The sequence below is a fragment of the Chlorocebus sabaeus genome, chromosome 1 (assembly GCF_047675955.1).
Source record: "Chlorocebus sabaeus isolate Y175 chromosome 1, mChlSab1.0.hap1, whole genome shotgun sequence".
NCBI lineage: Eukaryota > Metazoa > Chordata > Mammalia > Primates > Cercopithecidae > Chlorocebus > Chlorocebus sabaeus.
In genome coordinates, this window is record NC_132904.1 from 114,726,731 (window position 1) to 114,743,449 (window position 16,719).

Consider the following 16,719-nt stretch of genomic DNA (forward strand, 5'->3'; position numbering starts at 1 on the left):
GCCCTGTCACCTAGGCTAGAGTACAGTGGCATGATCTTGGCTCACTGCAATCTCGGCTTCCAAGCGAGCCTCCTACCTCAGCCTCCTGAGTAGCTGAGACCATAGATGCGCACCACCATGCTGGCTAATTTTTTGTTTGTTTTTGTTGAGACGGAGTCTCCCTATGTTGCCCAGGCTGGTCTCAAACTCCTGGGCTCCAGAGATCCTACCGCTTCAGCCTCCCAAAGTGCTGGGATTATAGACGTGAACCACCATACCCAGTTCATTTTTTTATTCTCTAGATTTGTAAAATAGTTTCAGTCTATGGAAAAAGTAATCTAGAAAAGAAGGAAGTGGAAACAGAGCAACGTTGCAAAATGAATTCTGATTTCTGTGTGCCTCCCTGCATTAAAGAATTACAGTTGCTTTTTTGAGGTTATCCTCACTGAAGAAAAGCTAATGCCGAGGAAAACCTCCTTTGGCATTATATTCTTTAGGAAAAAAGAAATCTCTATTTTATAGGATGCTGGTCGTTTGCTATATATTGGCCAAAATGAGTGGACACATGTAAATTGTGCTTTGTGGTCTGCGGAAGTGTTTGAAGATGATGACGGATCACTAAAGAATGTGCATATGGCTGTGATCAGGGGCAAGCAGCTGGTAAGACCTTATGGGTAAATTTTATGCAAGGGATTCCCTCTCAGTTTCCAGATATTCTTCCTGTGGGTGAATATGGCCTCACTGATATTTTTCACAGTGCCATCAGGGTAGTTAGCCAACAAGTATTGATATACATAATTCAACAGACTACCAATAGATAAAATGAATTGTAGGAACTGTAGAATGGGATGAGTCTATAGAGGAGATGGTAAACGTCTTAAAACATCTGAAAATCTGAATAGGGCTCTTTTCTTTTTGGATTTTTAGAGATGTGAATTCTGCCAAAAGCCAGGAGCCACCGTGGGTTGCTGTCTCACATCCTGCACCAGCAACTATCACTTTATGTGTTCCCGAGCCAAGAACTGTGTCTTTCTGGATGATAAAAAAGTGTATTGCCAACGACATCGGGATTTGATCAAAGGCGAAGTGAGAGAGCTTTAGTTGCTTTTTTTAAAAAAAATAAAGACTATTTTTTAGAGTAGTTTTAGGTTCACAGCAAAATTGGAAGGTACAGAGATTTCCCATATACCCCCTGCACCCACATATGCACAGCCTCCCCCATTATCAGCATCCCCCACTGGAGTGGTGCATTTGTTACAATGGATAAACCTACACTGGACACACGGTTATTACCTTGAGTCCGTAGTTTACATTAGCATTCACTCTTGGTGGTGTACATTCTGTGGATTTGGATGAATATATAATGACATATATCCCCCATTATAACATCATATGGAGTATTTTCACTGCCTTAAACATCCTCTGTGCTCTGCCTGTTCACCCCTGCCTCTCCCCAATCCTGGGCAAACACTGATGTTTTTATTATCTCAATAGTCTTGCCATTTGCAGAGTTTCACATAGTTGGAATCATATAGTACATAGCCTTTTCAGGCTGGCTTCTTCTGCTTAGCATTTAAGTTTCTTTCAAGTCTTTTCATGGCTTATTTGCTTTTTGAATTATTTAGGAATTCAAAAGAAAAATACAAAAATATAGCAAGATGATAAACTGTTTTGCTTTTCTATTAGGTGTTCCTAGAGGCACTATCTCTTTTGGGAAATACAGAAGTGTCCTGCTAAGTGAAACAGAAGGATGCTTTTGAGATATGCTGTGTGCCTTCCTCTCTGAGACAGTCAGGATCATGAGTATAATGTGCAAAGGGACAGCCTATTAACAGCTACCATGGGTTTTATTTAAGGTGGTTCCTGAGAATGGATTTGAAGTTTTCAGAAGAGTGTTTGTGGACTTTGAAGGAATCAGCTTGAGAAGGAAGTTTCTCAATGGCTTGGAACCAGAAAATATCCACATGATGATTGGTATGACCTAGCCTTGGTTATTGGGGAAGGCTGTATATATCATTGGGGAAATTACTGGTCCTCAGTTATAAAATGACCCTCAGTGTGGTATCTCACGCCTGTAATCCCAGCACTTTCGGAAGCTGAGGCGGGCAGATCACTGGAGGTCAGGAGTTGGAGACCAGCCTGGCCAATGTGGCGAAACCCCATCTGTACTAAAAAAAAATTAGCTGGGAGTGGTGGTGCATGCCTATAATCCCAGCTACTTGGGAGGCTGAGGCATAGGAATCACTTGAACCCCGGAGGCAGAGGCTGCAGTGAGCTGAGATTGCACCACTGCACTCCAGCCTGGGCGACAGAGTGAGACTCTCTCAAAAAAATAAAATGACACTCATTATCTCCTCTAATCAGTTCTTCTTTCCTTGGTCAGGCTCTATGACAATCGACTGCTTAGGAATTCTAAATGATCTCTCTGACTGTGAAGATAAGCTCTTTCCTATTGGATATCAGTAAGTAGCACTATAAAGAGAAGACAGCAGCCCCACAACCTGAATACACTGAAGGTCATTAAATGTAGAGGCATACTTGTTAGCTACTTTAAACTGCTACTAAGAGTTAATTACTTAGTTTGCTAGTTCTCTGATTCATCTGCTTGTAGATTGGGACTAAAGCAGCATTTATGTTAGCTGAATCCAGTTATAGAAGGAAAGTATTATTGACATCATTTCAGAATTACTTAAAACCTAAGTAGAAAACACAAGGTCAGTCTCTTAAGATTCCTCCAAATTGTCGGGTGTGGTGGCTCTCGCCTGTAATCCCAGCACTTTGGGAGGCTGAGACGGGCGGATCACGTGGTCAGGAGATCGAGACCATCCTGGCTAACACGGTGAAACCCCATCTTTACTAAAAAAATACAAAAAACTAGCTGGGCGAGGTGGCGGGCGCCTGTAGTCCCAGCTACGCGGGAGGCTGAGGCAGGAGAATGGCGTAAACCCGGGAGGCGGAGCTTGCAGCGAGCTGAGATCCGGCCACTGCACTCCAGCCTGGGCGACAGAGCTAGACTCCATCTCAAAAAAAAAAAAAAAAAAAAAGATTCCTCCAAATTACATTTATCTTCATTCAGGAGTGCAGATTGTTTTCATGGATAAAACAGCTCATGCCCTGTTCCCAACTTTACATTTTATAAGTCCTTCTAAAACTATAAATCCCCACAATAATGATCAAAATTTTCAATAAGAATTTATAATCTTAGACCGGGCACGGTGGCTTAAGCCTGTAATCCCAGCACTTTGGGAGGCCGAGGCAGGCGGATCACAAGGTCAGGAAATCGAGACCATCCTGGCAAACACGGTGAAACCCTGTCTCTATTAAAAATACAAAAAATTGGCCGGGCGCGGTGGCTCAAGCCTGTAATCCCAGCACTTTGGGAGGCCGAGACGGGCGGATCACGAGGTCAAGAGATCGAGACCATCCTGGCTAACACGGTGAAACCCCGTCTCTACTAAAAAATACCAAAAAAACCTAGCCGGGCGAGGTGGCGGGCGCCTGTAGTCCCAGCTGCTCGGGAGGCTGAGGCAGGAGAATGGCATAAACCCGGGAGGCGGAGCTTGCAGTGAGCTGAGATCCGGCCACTGCACTCTAGCCTGGGCAACAGAGCAAGACTCCGTCTCAAAAAAAAAAAAAAAAAAAAAAAAAAAACAAAAAATTAGCCGGGCGTGGTGGCTGGCTGTAGTCCCAGCTACTCGGGAGGCTGAGGCAGGAGAGTGGCGAGAACCTGGGAGGCAGAGCTTGCAGTGAGCCAAGATCCGGCCACTGCACTCCAGCCTGGGCGACAGAGCAAGACTCCGTCTCAAAAAAAAGAAAAAAAAAAAAATTTATAATCTTACCTATATGAAGCAAGTTGTTAAAATGTCTAACAAGCTAACAATACAAGTTCAAAATTCTCCTTCTACCGCTCTCGCGTTGGAGTCTCATTCTGCAATATATGCTCCAACTTACTCTATTCCTATTCCGATGACACAGTCTGTGCTCCACATTTAGCTGGAAGCTTTTCACACAAACCAGACTCCACTAGCATTCAGCAAATTTGAAGCAGTTACATTTCTCTTGTCTCATGGGGCTTTTCTCCCAAAGGAAACACCACAGGTTTGCCCTTTGTTTTATTTTCGGACCATACTTTGTATACATTGTAAGGTGGTAGTTCTGTCCTGAAGGCCAAAACTAATTTTTGTAGTAGTTAATATTTTTCTTTCTCTTGCTTTTAGGATATTTTACTATATTTGGTGCCTGCTTATGGTACAAGAAAAAAAGATCTTAGGCTATTTTCTGAGAGGCTAAGAAAAACCAAGCACTTCAAAAAGCTTGGAACAGCCTAACTAGGGGAATCTGTACTAAGAACCCATGAAATAAAGCTAAATTCTGTAATTAAAAGGACCAGGGAACCTAGGATGAAGAGAGGTTTTGAAAAATACTAGTTTCTGTTTCTGTCCTCTCCCTTATGATGATTTTCCCAAATCTGTTTACCCAGGTGTTCCAGGGTATACTGGAGCACCACAGATGCTCGCAAGCGCTGTGTATATACATGTAAGATAGTGGAGTGCCGTCCTCCAGTCGTAGAGCCGGATATCAACAGCACTGTTGAACATGATGAAAACAGGACCATTGCCCATAGTCCAACATCTTTTACAGGTTAGTCTTGAATCAAGACGGGACTTGAGGCTGGGCACAGTGGTTCATGCCTGTAATCCCAGCACTTTGGGAGGCTGAGGCAGGTGAAGCACTTGAGGCCAGGAGTTCAAGAACAGCCTAGCCAACATGGTGAAACCCCGTCTCTACTAAAAATACAAAAAAAATAGCCAGGCATGGTGGCAGGCACCTGGAATCCCAGTAATTCCAGCCACTCGGGAGGCAGAGGCACAAGAATGACTTGAACCCGGGAGGCAGAGGTTGCAGTCAGCCAAGATCACGCCACTGCACTCCGACCTGTGAGTGAGTGTCTGTGAGACTGTGAGACAGAGTGAGACTGTGTCTCAAAAAAAAAAAAAGAAAGATGGGTTGGAACTTGAATTGGATTCAGGGAGTATTATGATTGAAAGCTGGGGGAAAAGTCATTTACTTGGGAGGTCTCATTTGCTTCTAGTTTTACATTTACCTGACAGCTGACTTTCTATTGGTTAATTAGTTTGATATTTTAATTGGGCTTTTTCAGTTAAGAGTTTTTATTTCCTGCCACAGATAGTTCATCAAAAGAGAATCAAAACACAGCTGAAATTATAAGTCCTCCATCACCAGACCGACCTCCTCATTCGCAAACCTCTGGCTCCTGTTACTATCATGTCATCTCAAAGGTCCCCAGGATTCGAACACCCAGTTATTCTCCGACACAGAGATCCCCTGGCTGTCGGCCGTTGCCTTCTGCAGGTAAAAGACTTTATTGACCTACTTGACCTAAGAAGATCAGCCCAAAGATTAATTTGTAATTCTTTCAGGCAGCTTTATGTCGGTGACTTTTACTGATTGAAAATGTAGATTCCGGTTGGGTGCAGTGGCTCACCCCTATAATCCTAGCATTCTGGGAGGCCAGGGCAGGTGGATCACCTGAGGTCAGGAGTTCAAGACCAGCATGGCCAACATGGTGAAACCCTGTCTCTACTAAAAATACAAAAATTAGCCGTGTGTGGCGGCACATGCTTGTAATCCCAGCTACCCGGGAGGCTGAGGCAGGAGAATCACTGGAACCCAGGAGGTGGAGGTTACAGTAAGTCAAGATCATACCACTGAACTCCAGCCTGGGTGACAGAGTGAGACATTGTCTCAAAAAAATTAATAATAAATAAATAAATAGAAAATGTAGATTTCTAGTTATCTATAAATATATATATATTTTATATATATAGTCAAATCATTGAAACCAGTGACTTCTACACATTTGTTCTATCTACAATAGCATTTATTACTTTTTCTCTCTTGTTTAGGAAGTCCTACCCCAACCACTCATGAAATAGTCACAGTAGGTGATCCTTTACTCTCCTCTGGACTTCGAAGTATTGGCTCCAGGCGTCACAGTACCTCTTCCTTATCACCTCAGCGGTCCAAACTCCGGATAATGTCTCCAATGAGAACTGGGAATACTTACTCTAGGAATAATGTTTCCTCAGTCTCCACCATTGGGACCGCTACTGATCTTGAATCAAGTGCCAAAGCAGTTGATCATGTCTTAGGGCCACTGAATTCAAGTACTAGTTTAGGGCAAAACACTTCCACCTCTTCAAATTTGCAAAGGACAGTGGTTACTGTAGGAAATAAAAACAGTCACTTGGATGGATCTTCATCTTCAGAAATGAAGCAGTCCAGTGCTTCAGACTTGGCCTCCAAGAGCTCCTCTTTAAAGGGAGAGAAGACCAAAGTGCTGAGTTCGAAGAGCTCAGAGGGATCTGCACATAATGTGGCTTACCCTGGAATTCCTAAACTGACCCCACAGGTTCATAACACAACATCTAGGGAACTGAATGTTAGTAAAATTGGCTCCTTTGCTGAACCCTCTTCGGTGTCGTTTTCTTCTAAAGAGGCCCTCTCCTTTCCACACCTGCATTTGAGAGGGCAAAGGAATGATCGAGACCAACACACAGATTCTACCCAATCGGCAAACCCCTCTCCAGATGAAGATACTGAAGTCAAAACCTTGAAGCTATCTGGAATGAGCAACAGATCATCCATTATCAATGAACATATGGGATCTAGTTCCAGAGATAGGAGACAGAAAGGAAAAAAGTCTTGTAAAGAAACTTTCAAAGAAAAGCATTCCAGTAAATCTTTTTTGGAACCTGGTCAGGTGACAACTGGTGAGGAAGGAAACTTGAAGCCAGAGTTTATGGATGAGGTTTTGACGCCTGAGTATATGGGCCAAAGACCATGTAACAATGTTTCTTCTGATAAGATTGGTGATAAAGGCCTTTCTATGCCAGGAGTCCCCAAAGCTCCACCCATGCAAGTAGAAGGATCTGCCAAGGAATTACAGGCACCACGGAAACGCACAGTCAAAGTGACACTGACACCTCTAAAAATGGAAAATGAGAGTCAATCCAAAAACACCCTGAAAGAAAGTAGTCCTGCTTCCCCATTGCAAATAGAGTCAACATCTCCCCCAGAACCAATTTCAGCCTCTGAAAATCCAGCAGATGGTCCAGTGGCCCAACCAAACCCCAATAATACCTCATGCCAGGATTCTCAAAGTAACAACTATCAGAATCTTCCAGTACAGGACAGAAACCTAATGCTTCCAGATGGCCCCAAACCTCAGGAGGATGGCTCTTTTAAAAGGAGGTATCCCCGTCGCAGTGCCCGTGCACGTTCTAACATGTTCTTTGGGCTTACCCCACTCTATGGAGTAAGATCCTATGGTGAAGAAGACATTCCATTCTATAGCAGCTCAACTGGGAAGAAACGAGGCAAGAGATCGGCTGAAGGACAGGTGGATGGGGCCGATGACTTAAGCACTTCGGATGAAGACGACTTATACTATTACAATTTCACTAGAACAGTGATTTCTTCAGGTGGAGAGGAACGACTAGCATCCCATAATTTATTTCGGGAGGAGGAACAGTGTGATCTTCCGAAAATCTCACAGTTGGATGGTGTTGATGATGGGACAGAGAGTGATACTAGTGTCACAGCCACAACAAGGAAAAGCAGCCAGATTCCAAAAAGAAACGGTAAAGAAAATGGAACAGAGAACTTAAAGATTGATCGACCTGAAGATGCTGGGGAGAAAGAACATGTCATTAAGAGTTCTGTTGGCCACAAAAATGAGCCAAAGATGGATAACTGCCATTCTGTAAGCAGAGTTAAAACACAGGGACAGGACTCCTTGGAAGCTCAGCTCAGCTCATTGGAGTCAAGCCGCAGAGTCCACACAAGTACCCCCTCAGACAAAAATTTACTGGACACCTATAATACTGAGCTCCTGAAATCAGATTCAGACAATAACAACAGTGATGACTGTGGGAATATCCTGCCTTCAGACATTATGGACTTTGTACTAAAGAATACTCCATCCATGCAGGCTTTGGGTGAGAGCCCAGAGTCATCTTCATCAGAACTCCTGAATCTTGGTGAAGGTTTGGGTCTTGACAGTAATCGTGAAAAAGACATGGGTCTTTTTGAAGTATTTTCTCAGCAGCTGCCTACAACAGAACCTGTGGATAGTAGTGTCTCTTCCTCTATCTCAGCAGAGGAACAGTTTGAGTTGCCTCTAGAGCTACCATCTGATCTGTCTGTCTTGACCACCCGGAGTCCCACTGTCCCCAGCCAGAATCCCAGTAGATTAGCTGTAATCTCAGACTCAGGGGAGAAGAGAGTAACCATCACAGAAAAATCTGTAGCCTCCTCTGAAGGTGACCCAGCACTGCTGAGCCCAGGAGTAGATCCAACTCCTGAAGGCCACATGACTCCTGATCATTTTATCCAAGGACACATGGATGCAGACCACATCTCTAGCCCTCCTTGTGGTTCAGTGGAGCAAGGTCATGGCAACAATCAGGATTTAACTAGAAACAGTAGCACCCCTGGCCTTCAGGTACCTGTTTCCCCAACTGTTCCTATCCAGAACCAGAAGTATGTGCCCAATTCTACTGATAGTCCTGGCCCGTCTCAGATTTCCAATGCAGCTGTCCAGACCACTCCACCCCACCTGAAGCCAGCCACTGAGAAACTCATAGTTGTTAATCAGAACATGCAGCCACTTTATGTTCTCCAAACTCTTCCAAATGGAGTGACACAAAAAATCCAATTGACCTCTTCCGTTAGTTCTACACCCAGTGTGATGGAGACAAATACTTCAGTACTGGGGCCCATGGGAAGTGGTCTCACCCTCACCACAGGACTAAATCCAAGCTTGCCAACTTCTCAATCTTTGTTCCCTTCTGCTAGCAAAGGATTGCTACCCATGTCTCATCACCAGCACTTACATTCCTTCCCTGCAGCTACTCAAAGTAGTTTCCCACCCAACATCAGCAGTCCTCCTTCAGGCCTGCTTATTGGAGTTCAGCCTCCTCCAGATCCCCAACTTTTGGTTTCAGAATCCAGCCAGAGGACAGACCTCAGTACCACAGTAGCCACTCCATCCTCTGGACTCAAGAAAAGACCCATATCTCGTCTACAGACCCGAAAGAATAAAAAACTTGCTCCCTCTACTACCCCTTCAAACATTGCCCCTTCCGATGTGGTTTCTAATATGACATTGATTAACTTCACACCCTCCCAGCTTCCTAATCATCCCAATCTGTTAGATTTGGGGTCACTTAATACTTCATCTCATCGAACTGTCCCCAACATCATAAAAAGATCTAAATCTAGCATCATGTATTTTGAACCGGCACCCCTGTTACCACAGAGTGTGGGAGGAACTGCTGCCACAGCGTCGGGCACATCAACAATAAGCCAGGATACTAGCCACCTCACATCAGGGTCTGTGTCTGGCTTGGCATCTAGTTCCTCTGTCTTGAATGTTGTATCCATGCAAACTACCACAACCCCTACAAGTAGTGCATCAGTTCCAGGACACGTCACCTTAACCAACCCAAGGTTGCTTGGTACCCCAGATATTGGCTCAATAAGCAATCTTTTAATCAAAGCTAGCCAGCAGAGCCTGGGGATTCAGGACCAGCCTGTGGCTTTACCACCAAGTTCAGGAATGTTTCCACAACTGGGGACATCACAGACCCCCTCTACTGCTGCAATGACAGCAGCATCTAGCATCTGTGTGCTCCCCTCCACTCAGACTACAGGCGTAACAGCCGCTTCACCTTCTGGGGAAGCAGACGAACACTATCAGCTTCAGCATGTGAACCAGCTCCTTGCCAGCAAAACTGGGATTCATTCTTCCCAGCGTGATCTTGATTCTGCTTCAGGGCCCCAGGTATCCAACTTTACCCAGACGGTAGACGCTCCTAATAGCGTGGGGCTGGAGCAGAACAAGGCTTTATCCTCAGCTGTACAAGCCAGCTCCACCTCTCCTGGGGGTTCTCCATCCTCTCCATCCTCTGGACAGCGGTCAGCAAGCCCTTCAGTGCTGGGTCCCACTAAACCCAAACCAAAAACCAAACGGTTTCAGCTGCCTCTAGACAAAGGGAATGGCAAGAAGCACAAAGTTTCCCATTTGCGGACCAGTTCTTCTGAAGCACACATTCCAGACCAAGAAGCAACGTCCCTGACCTCAGGCACAGGGTGAGAGATCCAAATACTAGCTAGGCTAGGTCTGTGGGATTTTATGCTGTAAATTAGGGGCTGTTTGATGTGGTACTCTCCTGGGAGAGACACTCTTCTGTTCAAGTTGCGTTACTTGGGAGTTTTCTGGGTTTTGAATGTTTTTCTCTCTGAGTGGTGATTTATATAGCAAAATGTAGTTCCATCCATGGGCGGTTTGTCTCTTGGATAGAACCACATCTAATTACTTTTTGCTCTGATTTCAAACAGTGTTGCTGTTTGTTCCTGTTTCTTTTTTACTGAGGCTTATACTAGAGAATGATTATTCTTATCTTGAGGGCAAAGCTCCCTCTGGTAAATCCACATAGAGTCCTTTTTTAAAAACTTTATCATTGAAAGCCAAGCACAGTGACTCATGTCTATAATCCCAGCACTTTAGAAGGCTGAGGCAGAAGGATTGCTTGAGCTCAGGAGTTCAAGATCAGCCTGTGCAAAATAGTAAGACCCTGTCTCTACAAAAAAAAAAATTTTTTGTAGAGTGTGTGTGGTGTGGTGGTGCACACCTGTAGCCCCAGCTATTCAGGAGGCTGAGGTGGGAGGATTGTTTGAGCCCAAGAGTTAGAGGCTAAATGAGCCATGGTCATGCCATTGCACTCCAGCCTAGGTGGAGTGCACCTATGTAGCGACCACTTGGATCAAGATACAGAACATTTCTAGCAACCCAAAAGGGTGCCTTCTCTTATAAGGTCAGTGCCCCCTCAAAGTAACCATTATTCTAACCTTATGACCTTAGGTCAGTTTTGCTGGCTTATAGACTTTATCAGATCCTGATAGAGCCATTTCTTTCGACTCACCTCCACATTCTGTACATATTTACTGGTGGTTTGTCTTGAAAAGATACAAACGCCTGTGTTCCAGGACTCCAGGAGCAGAGGCTGAGCAGCAGGATACAGCTAATGTGGAGCAGTCCTCCCAGAAGGAATGTGGGCAACCTGCAGGGTAAGCTGAAGAATTTGTCCTTTAAGACTAAGCTCTCCGCCGGGCGCGGTGGCTCACGCCTGTAATCCCAGCACTTTGGGAGGCCGAGATGGGCGGATCACGAGGTCAGGAGATCGAGACCATCCTGGCTAACACGGTGAAACCCCGTCTCTACTAAAAAAATACAAAAATTAGCCGGGCGCAGTGTCGGGCGCCTGTAGTCCCAGCTATAGGGGAGGCTGAGGCAGGAGAATGGCTTGAACCTGGGAGGCGGAGCTTGCAGTGAGTGGAGATGGCGCCACTGCACTCCAGCCTGGACGACAGAGCGAGACTCCGTCTCAGAAAAAAAAAAAAGACTAAGCTCTCAATTTTGTCCACCTCATTTGAAAAATAGTTCTTCCAGGCCAGGCTCACGTCTGTAATCCTAGCACTTTGGGAGGCCAAGGCGGGCAGATCACGAGGTCGGATCAAGACCATCCTGGCTAACATGGTGAAACCCCATCTTTACTAAAAATACAAAAATAATTAGCCGGGCATGGTAGTGGGCGCCTGTAGTCCCAGCTAGTCGGGAGGCTGAGGCAGGAGAATGGCGTGAACCCAGGAGGCGGAGCTTGCAGTGAGCTGAGATCCGGCCACTGCACTCCAGCCTGGGCCACAGAGCGAGACTCCATCTCAAAAAAAAAAAAAAAAAAAGGTAAAAAAAATAGTTCTTCCTGATTCACATTTTTGTTTTCTTGCCAAAGTTTTTTAAATGGGAATAATACAGGCTTGTAAAAAAGTAAAAAAAAATAGAACAGAGGAGTTATTTAAATAATGGATAATAGTTTCCTGTTTGTCCCCCTCACCCCCGCCCAATCTATTCCCTAGAGGTGGTCATTGCTAATAATTTGTTTTTATCTATGCAGACATTTCTATGCATATACAGATAAACATGGTATATATATGAATATGTATATGCTTTTTTACATAAAAGGAATAATACTGCACATACTGTTCTATATTTGGCTTTTCACTTATGTGCATCTTTCTATGCCAGTATATATAGATGTGCTTCACTTTTTAAATCGCTGCCCCCGATTCTATTGTGTGGATCTACAGTAATTTAATGAGTCCTCTATTGATATATATTTGGATTGTTTCCAGAATTTATTTAGTTTAAAAAAGTGAAAATTGGGCCTGGACACAGTGGCTCATGCCTCTAATCCCAACACTTTGGGAGACCAAGGCAGGAGGATTGCTTGAGCCCAGGAGTTTGAAACCAACCATGGCAACATAGGGAGACTCTGTCTCTACAAAAATTAAAAATTAGCCAGGCATGGTGGTGCACATCCACAGTCCAAGCTAAGGTAGGAGGACTGCTTGAGCCTGGGAATTAGAGGATGCAGCAAGCCGTGATTGCCACTGCACTCCAACCTGGACAACAAAGTGAGACCGTATCTCCAAAAAAAAAAAAAAAAAAAAAAAGTGAAAATTGGTGGTGGTTTATAAGCTTATGCAGCTTATTTTTTATTTTTAGTTAAACCAGCTAACTTATTTAAGTAACTTTAGAATTGCTTCTGACAAGTGTCCTTTCATTTTTTCTAGTACTAAGAGTATGAGAAGAATTTCAAGGGCACAATTTACAACTTTAAAAACAGAAACTTAATGTCAGTATTTGGTAAAGAATCTCACAAAAGAGTTTTATGTTATGTACCATACAGTGGTGTGGTGGTTGTATTCATTCCACAAGTTCTACAGAAAGCCCCCTGTGGTTCATTTTCTAACAGTTATTTTGTATACCAGAGCTGTATAGAAAATTATGGATGTTTTTCTTCGAATTGAAGAACTAACTGATATTATATCTTACATTTGGTTTTTATTTAGGCAAGTGGCTGTTCTTCCGGAAGTTCAGGTGACCCAAAATCCAGCAAATGAGCAAGAAAGTACAGGTATGTGGGTGGATAACAGGTTAGAATCCGAGAATATCAATGTTAAAAGGACCATGAAAATGACCCACTTTACCTACTTATTTTCTATGTTTAAAAAAAAAAAAAAGTCTAAGCTCCAAAGAAGTTAAGTGATTTGGCCCACATTGGAGACTGAAACTTGGCGCACCTGTCTCTTGGTGCAGTGTTCTTCCAGTACATATTCTATGATCATCTGTCAGCTAAGGACTCAAGACAATACCCATACTCTTCTACTGTACTGGTTTTACCAGCACTGAGGTTTAAATAGCTAGTAATAACCTGACTTCACTTTTTAGTTGTCACTAAAGAAAACTAAGAACCATTTTTATTAGATAGTCAGATTTTGGTTACAATACCAGATACATCGCCATAGCATTTTCCATCAGTTCTAATGAATTTGATGAGGAAACAAATGGTCACTTTAAGATTAGAGAGTTCTGGCTATAACTCTTTGAGGACAGTTGCTTATTGAAAAACTATCAGATTGTCCTACCAGAAATTCTACCACAGAGACAACTTCATGTAAAAAAAATTCTGGTTTTAGTCACTACTTTCTAGCAATGACCTAGGCAAGCTCTTTGAGTCTTGGATTTGTTATGTGTAAATGGGAATAATAAACCAACTGTGGAATGTGGTTAGGCTTAGAGATCATTTATGTAAAATACTCTACAGGTAGTCAGTGCTCAGTGAGCATTTGTTGCTGCAACCACTTTGGCCCCTATCTATTTTCTCCCTGTTAGAACCTAAAACAGTGGAAGAAGAAGAAAGTAATTTCAGCTCTCCACTGATGCTTTGGCTTCAGCAAGAACAAAAGCGGAAGGAAAGCATTACTGAGAAAAAACCCAAGAAAGGACTTGTTTTTGAAATTTCCAGTGATGATGGCTTTCAGATCTGTGCAGAAAGTATTGAAGGTGAGTGGATTAAATCAGATTGACTCATCAGCAGAAGCCCTGTTTCAGCTAGAGCTTCATTTTCTGAGTATTAGCACCATTTAGGTGGATGTTTTATGCTAGAAAGTATGGGGGATACCTGGAGGCATCATACATTTTCCTTGTCCTTGAGAAGTTTGTCTTGTTGGAGAAATAGCCATATTTTACATGAAAAATTAATGATACAGATTATGTTTTCAACATTGCACACACCTTAGCGGAGCCCATGAGAACCCTGCTTCCCCCCCCCCTCCAGCCTTGTCTTTTGCCATTCCCTCATGCGCCTTCTGTGCCCTTCTCTCTCCCTTGTGTGCCTTCACACATGTTTCTCCTCTGCCTGGAGTTCTCTCCCTGCCCTCAGTCACCTGGTGAGCTCCAGCTCACCCTTCAAGATCCAGCTCAGGCGGTCTTTCCTGACCTTCTGAGGTAGCTAAGCCCTCCCTCTCCCTCTTTTGAATCTTACATGTTCTTCTCTCATAGCTTAAAATTTGTTTTGTACATGTTTGTTTACTTTTATCACTCACTCAACAGCGAACTCTCCATAAGGGCTGGAATTCTATTTTCTTATTCATCTTTGTATCGCAAGCATGTAGGTATTCATCCGCCTTTGAAGGACTAGTAAATGTTCTCTAGGCTGTAAGTACTAGAAGAGTTCAAGGAGAGAAAGGTCACCATGGGTGAGTTAGTGAGTTAGGGTTATCAAAAACCCATGAAGATTAATAGAAGAAACTGTTAAAGGAGAAAATGGAATTTTGGTTAGGCAAAGAAGAATGCAGGGCTCTCTAGGAAGAAGGAAGGTAAGCAAAGTTAGAAAGGCATGATTGCATTTGGTGGGTTGAGTAGTGTCAGGTGAGATGGCGTTGAAATCCATGTCAGGTGGTAGTGAAAGTGTCTGGACGGAGGGAGGAGGAAAACAAAGAACAAAAGGGACTAAGATGGCGTATTTCCGGGTTCTTCATCACCAACTTTCCCGCGCCCGGGAAACCCACAGGTCAGCTGCGCAGGCGCAACCTGACGTCTGACTGGGGAAACCGAAACCTACCTGGCCGCGCCTACCACACGGCCCCCAACCCGCCCATGGCCGGCCTACTGCCCTCCCACTCCCAGGCCCGAGATATAAAAGCCGCTCCGGGCAGACGCGCAGCGCGAACTTCCTCGGCCCCTTCTCATATCCGGACTCAGGAACTTCGCCCGAGAACGCCGGAGCGACTTCTCCGGCCTCCACCGCCTGAGACCGGTGAACTTCGCCCTATCTTCTTTCACATTGGCTAGCTAATAAAGTTCTTTTTTACTTTGCCTACTTGCCTTTTCTCTGGCGCCTGCTCTAGTGGTCGTATAAAACAAATCAGAAAGAAAACTGGGAAGGTGGATTGGGACAAGTTTTAGAGGCCTTTGAAAACTTGAGGGAGTGAATAGAAGCAGAATTTCAGGAAACATAATGTGATAAGCTCTCTATATAAGACAGATTGAACTGGAGATGCTCAAAGATGAGAGTTCACTAATGAGAGTATTGCTAGAGTAGAGATGTCTGGTAATAAAACCCACATTTGGTGGGAAAAGAAAGGAATGGAAAGAAGAATGAACACACTTGGTTGAATATGGAGAGGGGAAAGTCAAAGATGACCCTAAAGATTCAGGCCTGGGTGACTAAAACAAAAGATAATGCATGGAGAACAAAGGAGATAAGGAGTATGGAAGTTCCACAGAAGACAATGATGTGGAGTGATGTAAGAAATCCATGTGGAAATGCCTAGAAAACTGGAAGAGATCACAGAATCTTGGGTTAGAGCTGGAAGGAACTGTAAGGATTTTCAAGTTCTGCTCTTAACTTTAAGGAACAGAGAGGTTATGATCTTCCCACGGTTCTGGTTAAATCTTTTTTTTTTTGAGATGGAGTCTCGCTCTGTCACCCAGGCTGGAGTGCAGTGGGTCGATCTCGCTCACTGCAAGCTCCGCCTCCGGGGTTCACGCCATTCTCCTGCCTCAGCCTCTGGAGCAGCTGAGACTACAGGCGCCGCCACCACGCCTGGCTAATTTCTCTTTGTTTTTTTTTGTTTTTTTGTTTTTGTTTTTTTGTTTGTTTTTGAGACGGAGTCTCGCTCTGTCGCCCAGGCTGGAGTGCAGTGGCCGATCTCAGCTCACTGCAAGCTCCGCCTCCCGGGCTTACGCCATTCTCCAGCCTCAGCCTCCCGAGTAGCTGGGACTACAGGCGCCCGCCACCTCGCCCGGCTAGTTTTTTGTATTTTTTAGTAGAGATGGGGTTTCACTGTGTTAGCCAGGATGGTCTCGATCTCCTAACCTCGTGATCTACCCGTCTCAGCCTCCCGAAGTGGTGGGATTACAGGCTTGAGCCACCGCGCCCGGCCTCTCTTTGTATTTTTAGTAGAGATGGGTTTCCCCGTGTTAGCCAAGATGGTCTCCATCTCCTGACCTCGTGATCCACCCACCTCGGCCTCCCAAAGTGCTGGGATTACAGGTGTGAGCCACCGCGCCTGACCTAAATCATTACTAGTGCTGTTTTGATTAGGGGTACAGGGAACATAATAGTACCAAACATTCAAATGTGAGATCCATACTTCCATCAAGGGTTGTGAATGCGTTGGGGATTCAGATGTGATTTCGGAAGGTCTGACTTTCCTTAGTGCTTCTGTGTCCTCCAACAGAAAGAAGCCCTGCTGGGGAGTGCAGCTTTCCAGCTCCTTTCACATGTAATGAACTGATTTAAACTCTAA

At 44.4% G+C, this 16,719-nt stretch overlaps 1 protein-coding gene across 7 annotated transcripts in view; it reads left to right on the top strand.

Moving 5' to 3' along the window:
* Positions 1-16,719, top strand: part of KMT2A (lysine methyltransferase 2A) — a 92,649-nt gene that overhangs the window by 61,384 nt on the left and 14,546 nt on the right. For all 7 annotated transcript variants that reach the window (XM_073021358.1, XM_073021359.1, XM_073021360.1 and 4 more), the window contains 10 exons: positions 502-639; positions 907-1,065; positions 1,836-1,953; positions 2,363-2,441; positions 4,460-4,620; positions 5,167-5,352; positions 5,907-10,155; positions 11,053-11,133; positions 12,976-13,040; positions 13,799-13,969. In XM_073021358.1, coding sequence (XP_072877459.1) covers positions 502-639; positions 907-1,065; positions 1,836-1,953; positions 2,363-2,441; positions 4,460-4,620; positions 5,167-5,352; positions 5,907-10,155; positions 11,053-11,133; positions 12,976-13,040; positions 13,799-13,969 — 5,407 coding nt within the window. The remainder of the gene's footprint in view (positions 1-501; positions 640-906; positions 1,066-1,835; positions 1,954-2,362; positions 2,442-4,459; positions 4,621-5,166; positions 5,353-5,906; positions 10,156-11,052; positions 11,134-12,975; positions 13,041-13,798; positions 13,970-16,719) is intronic.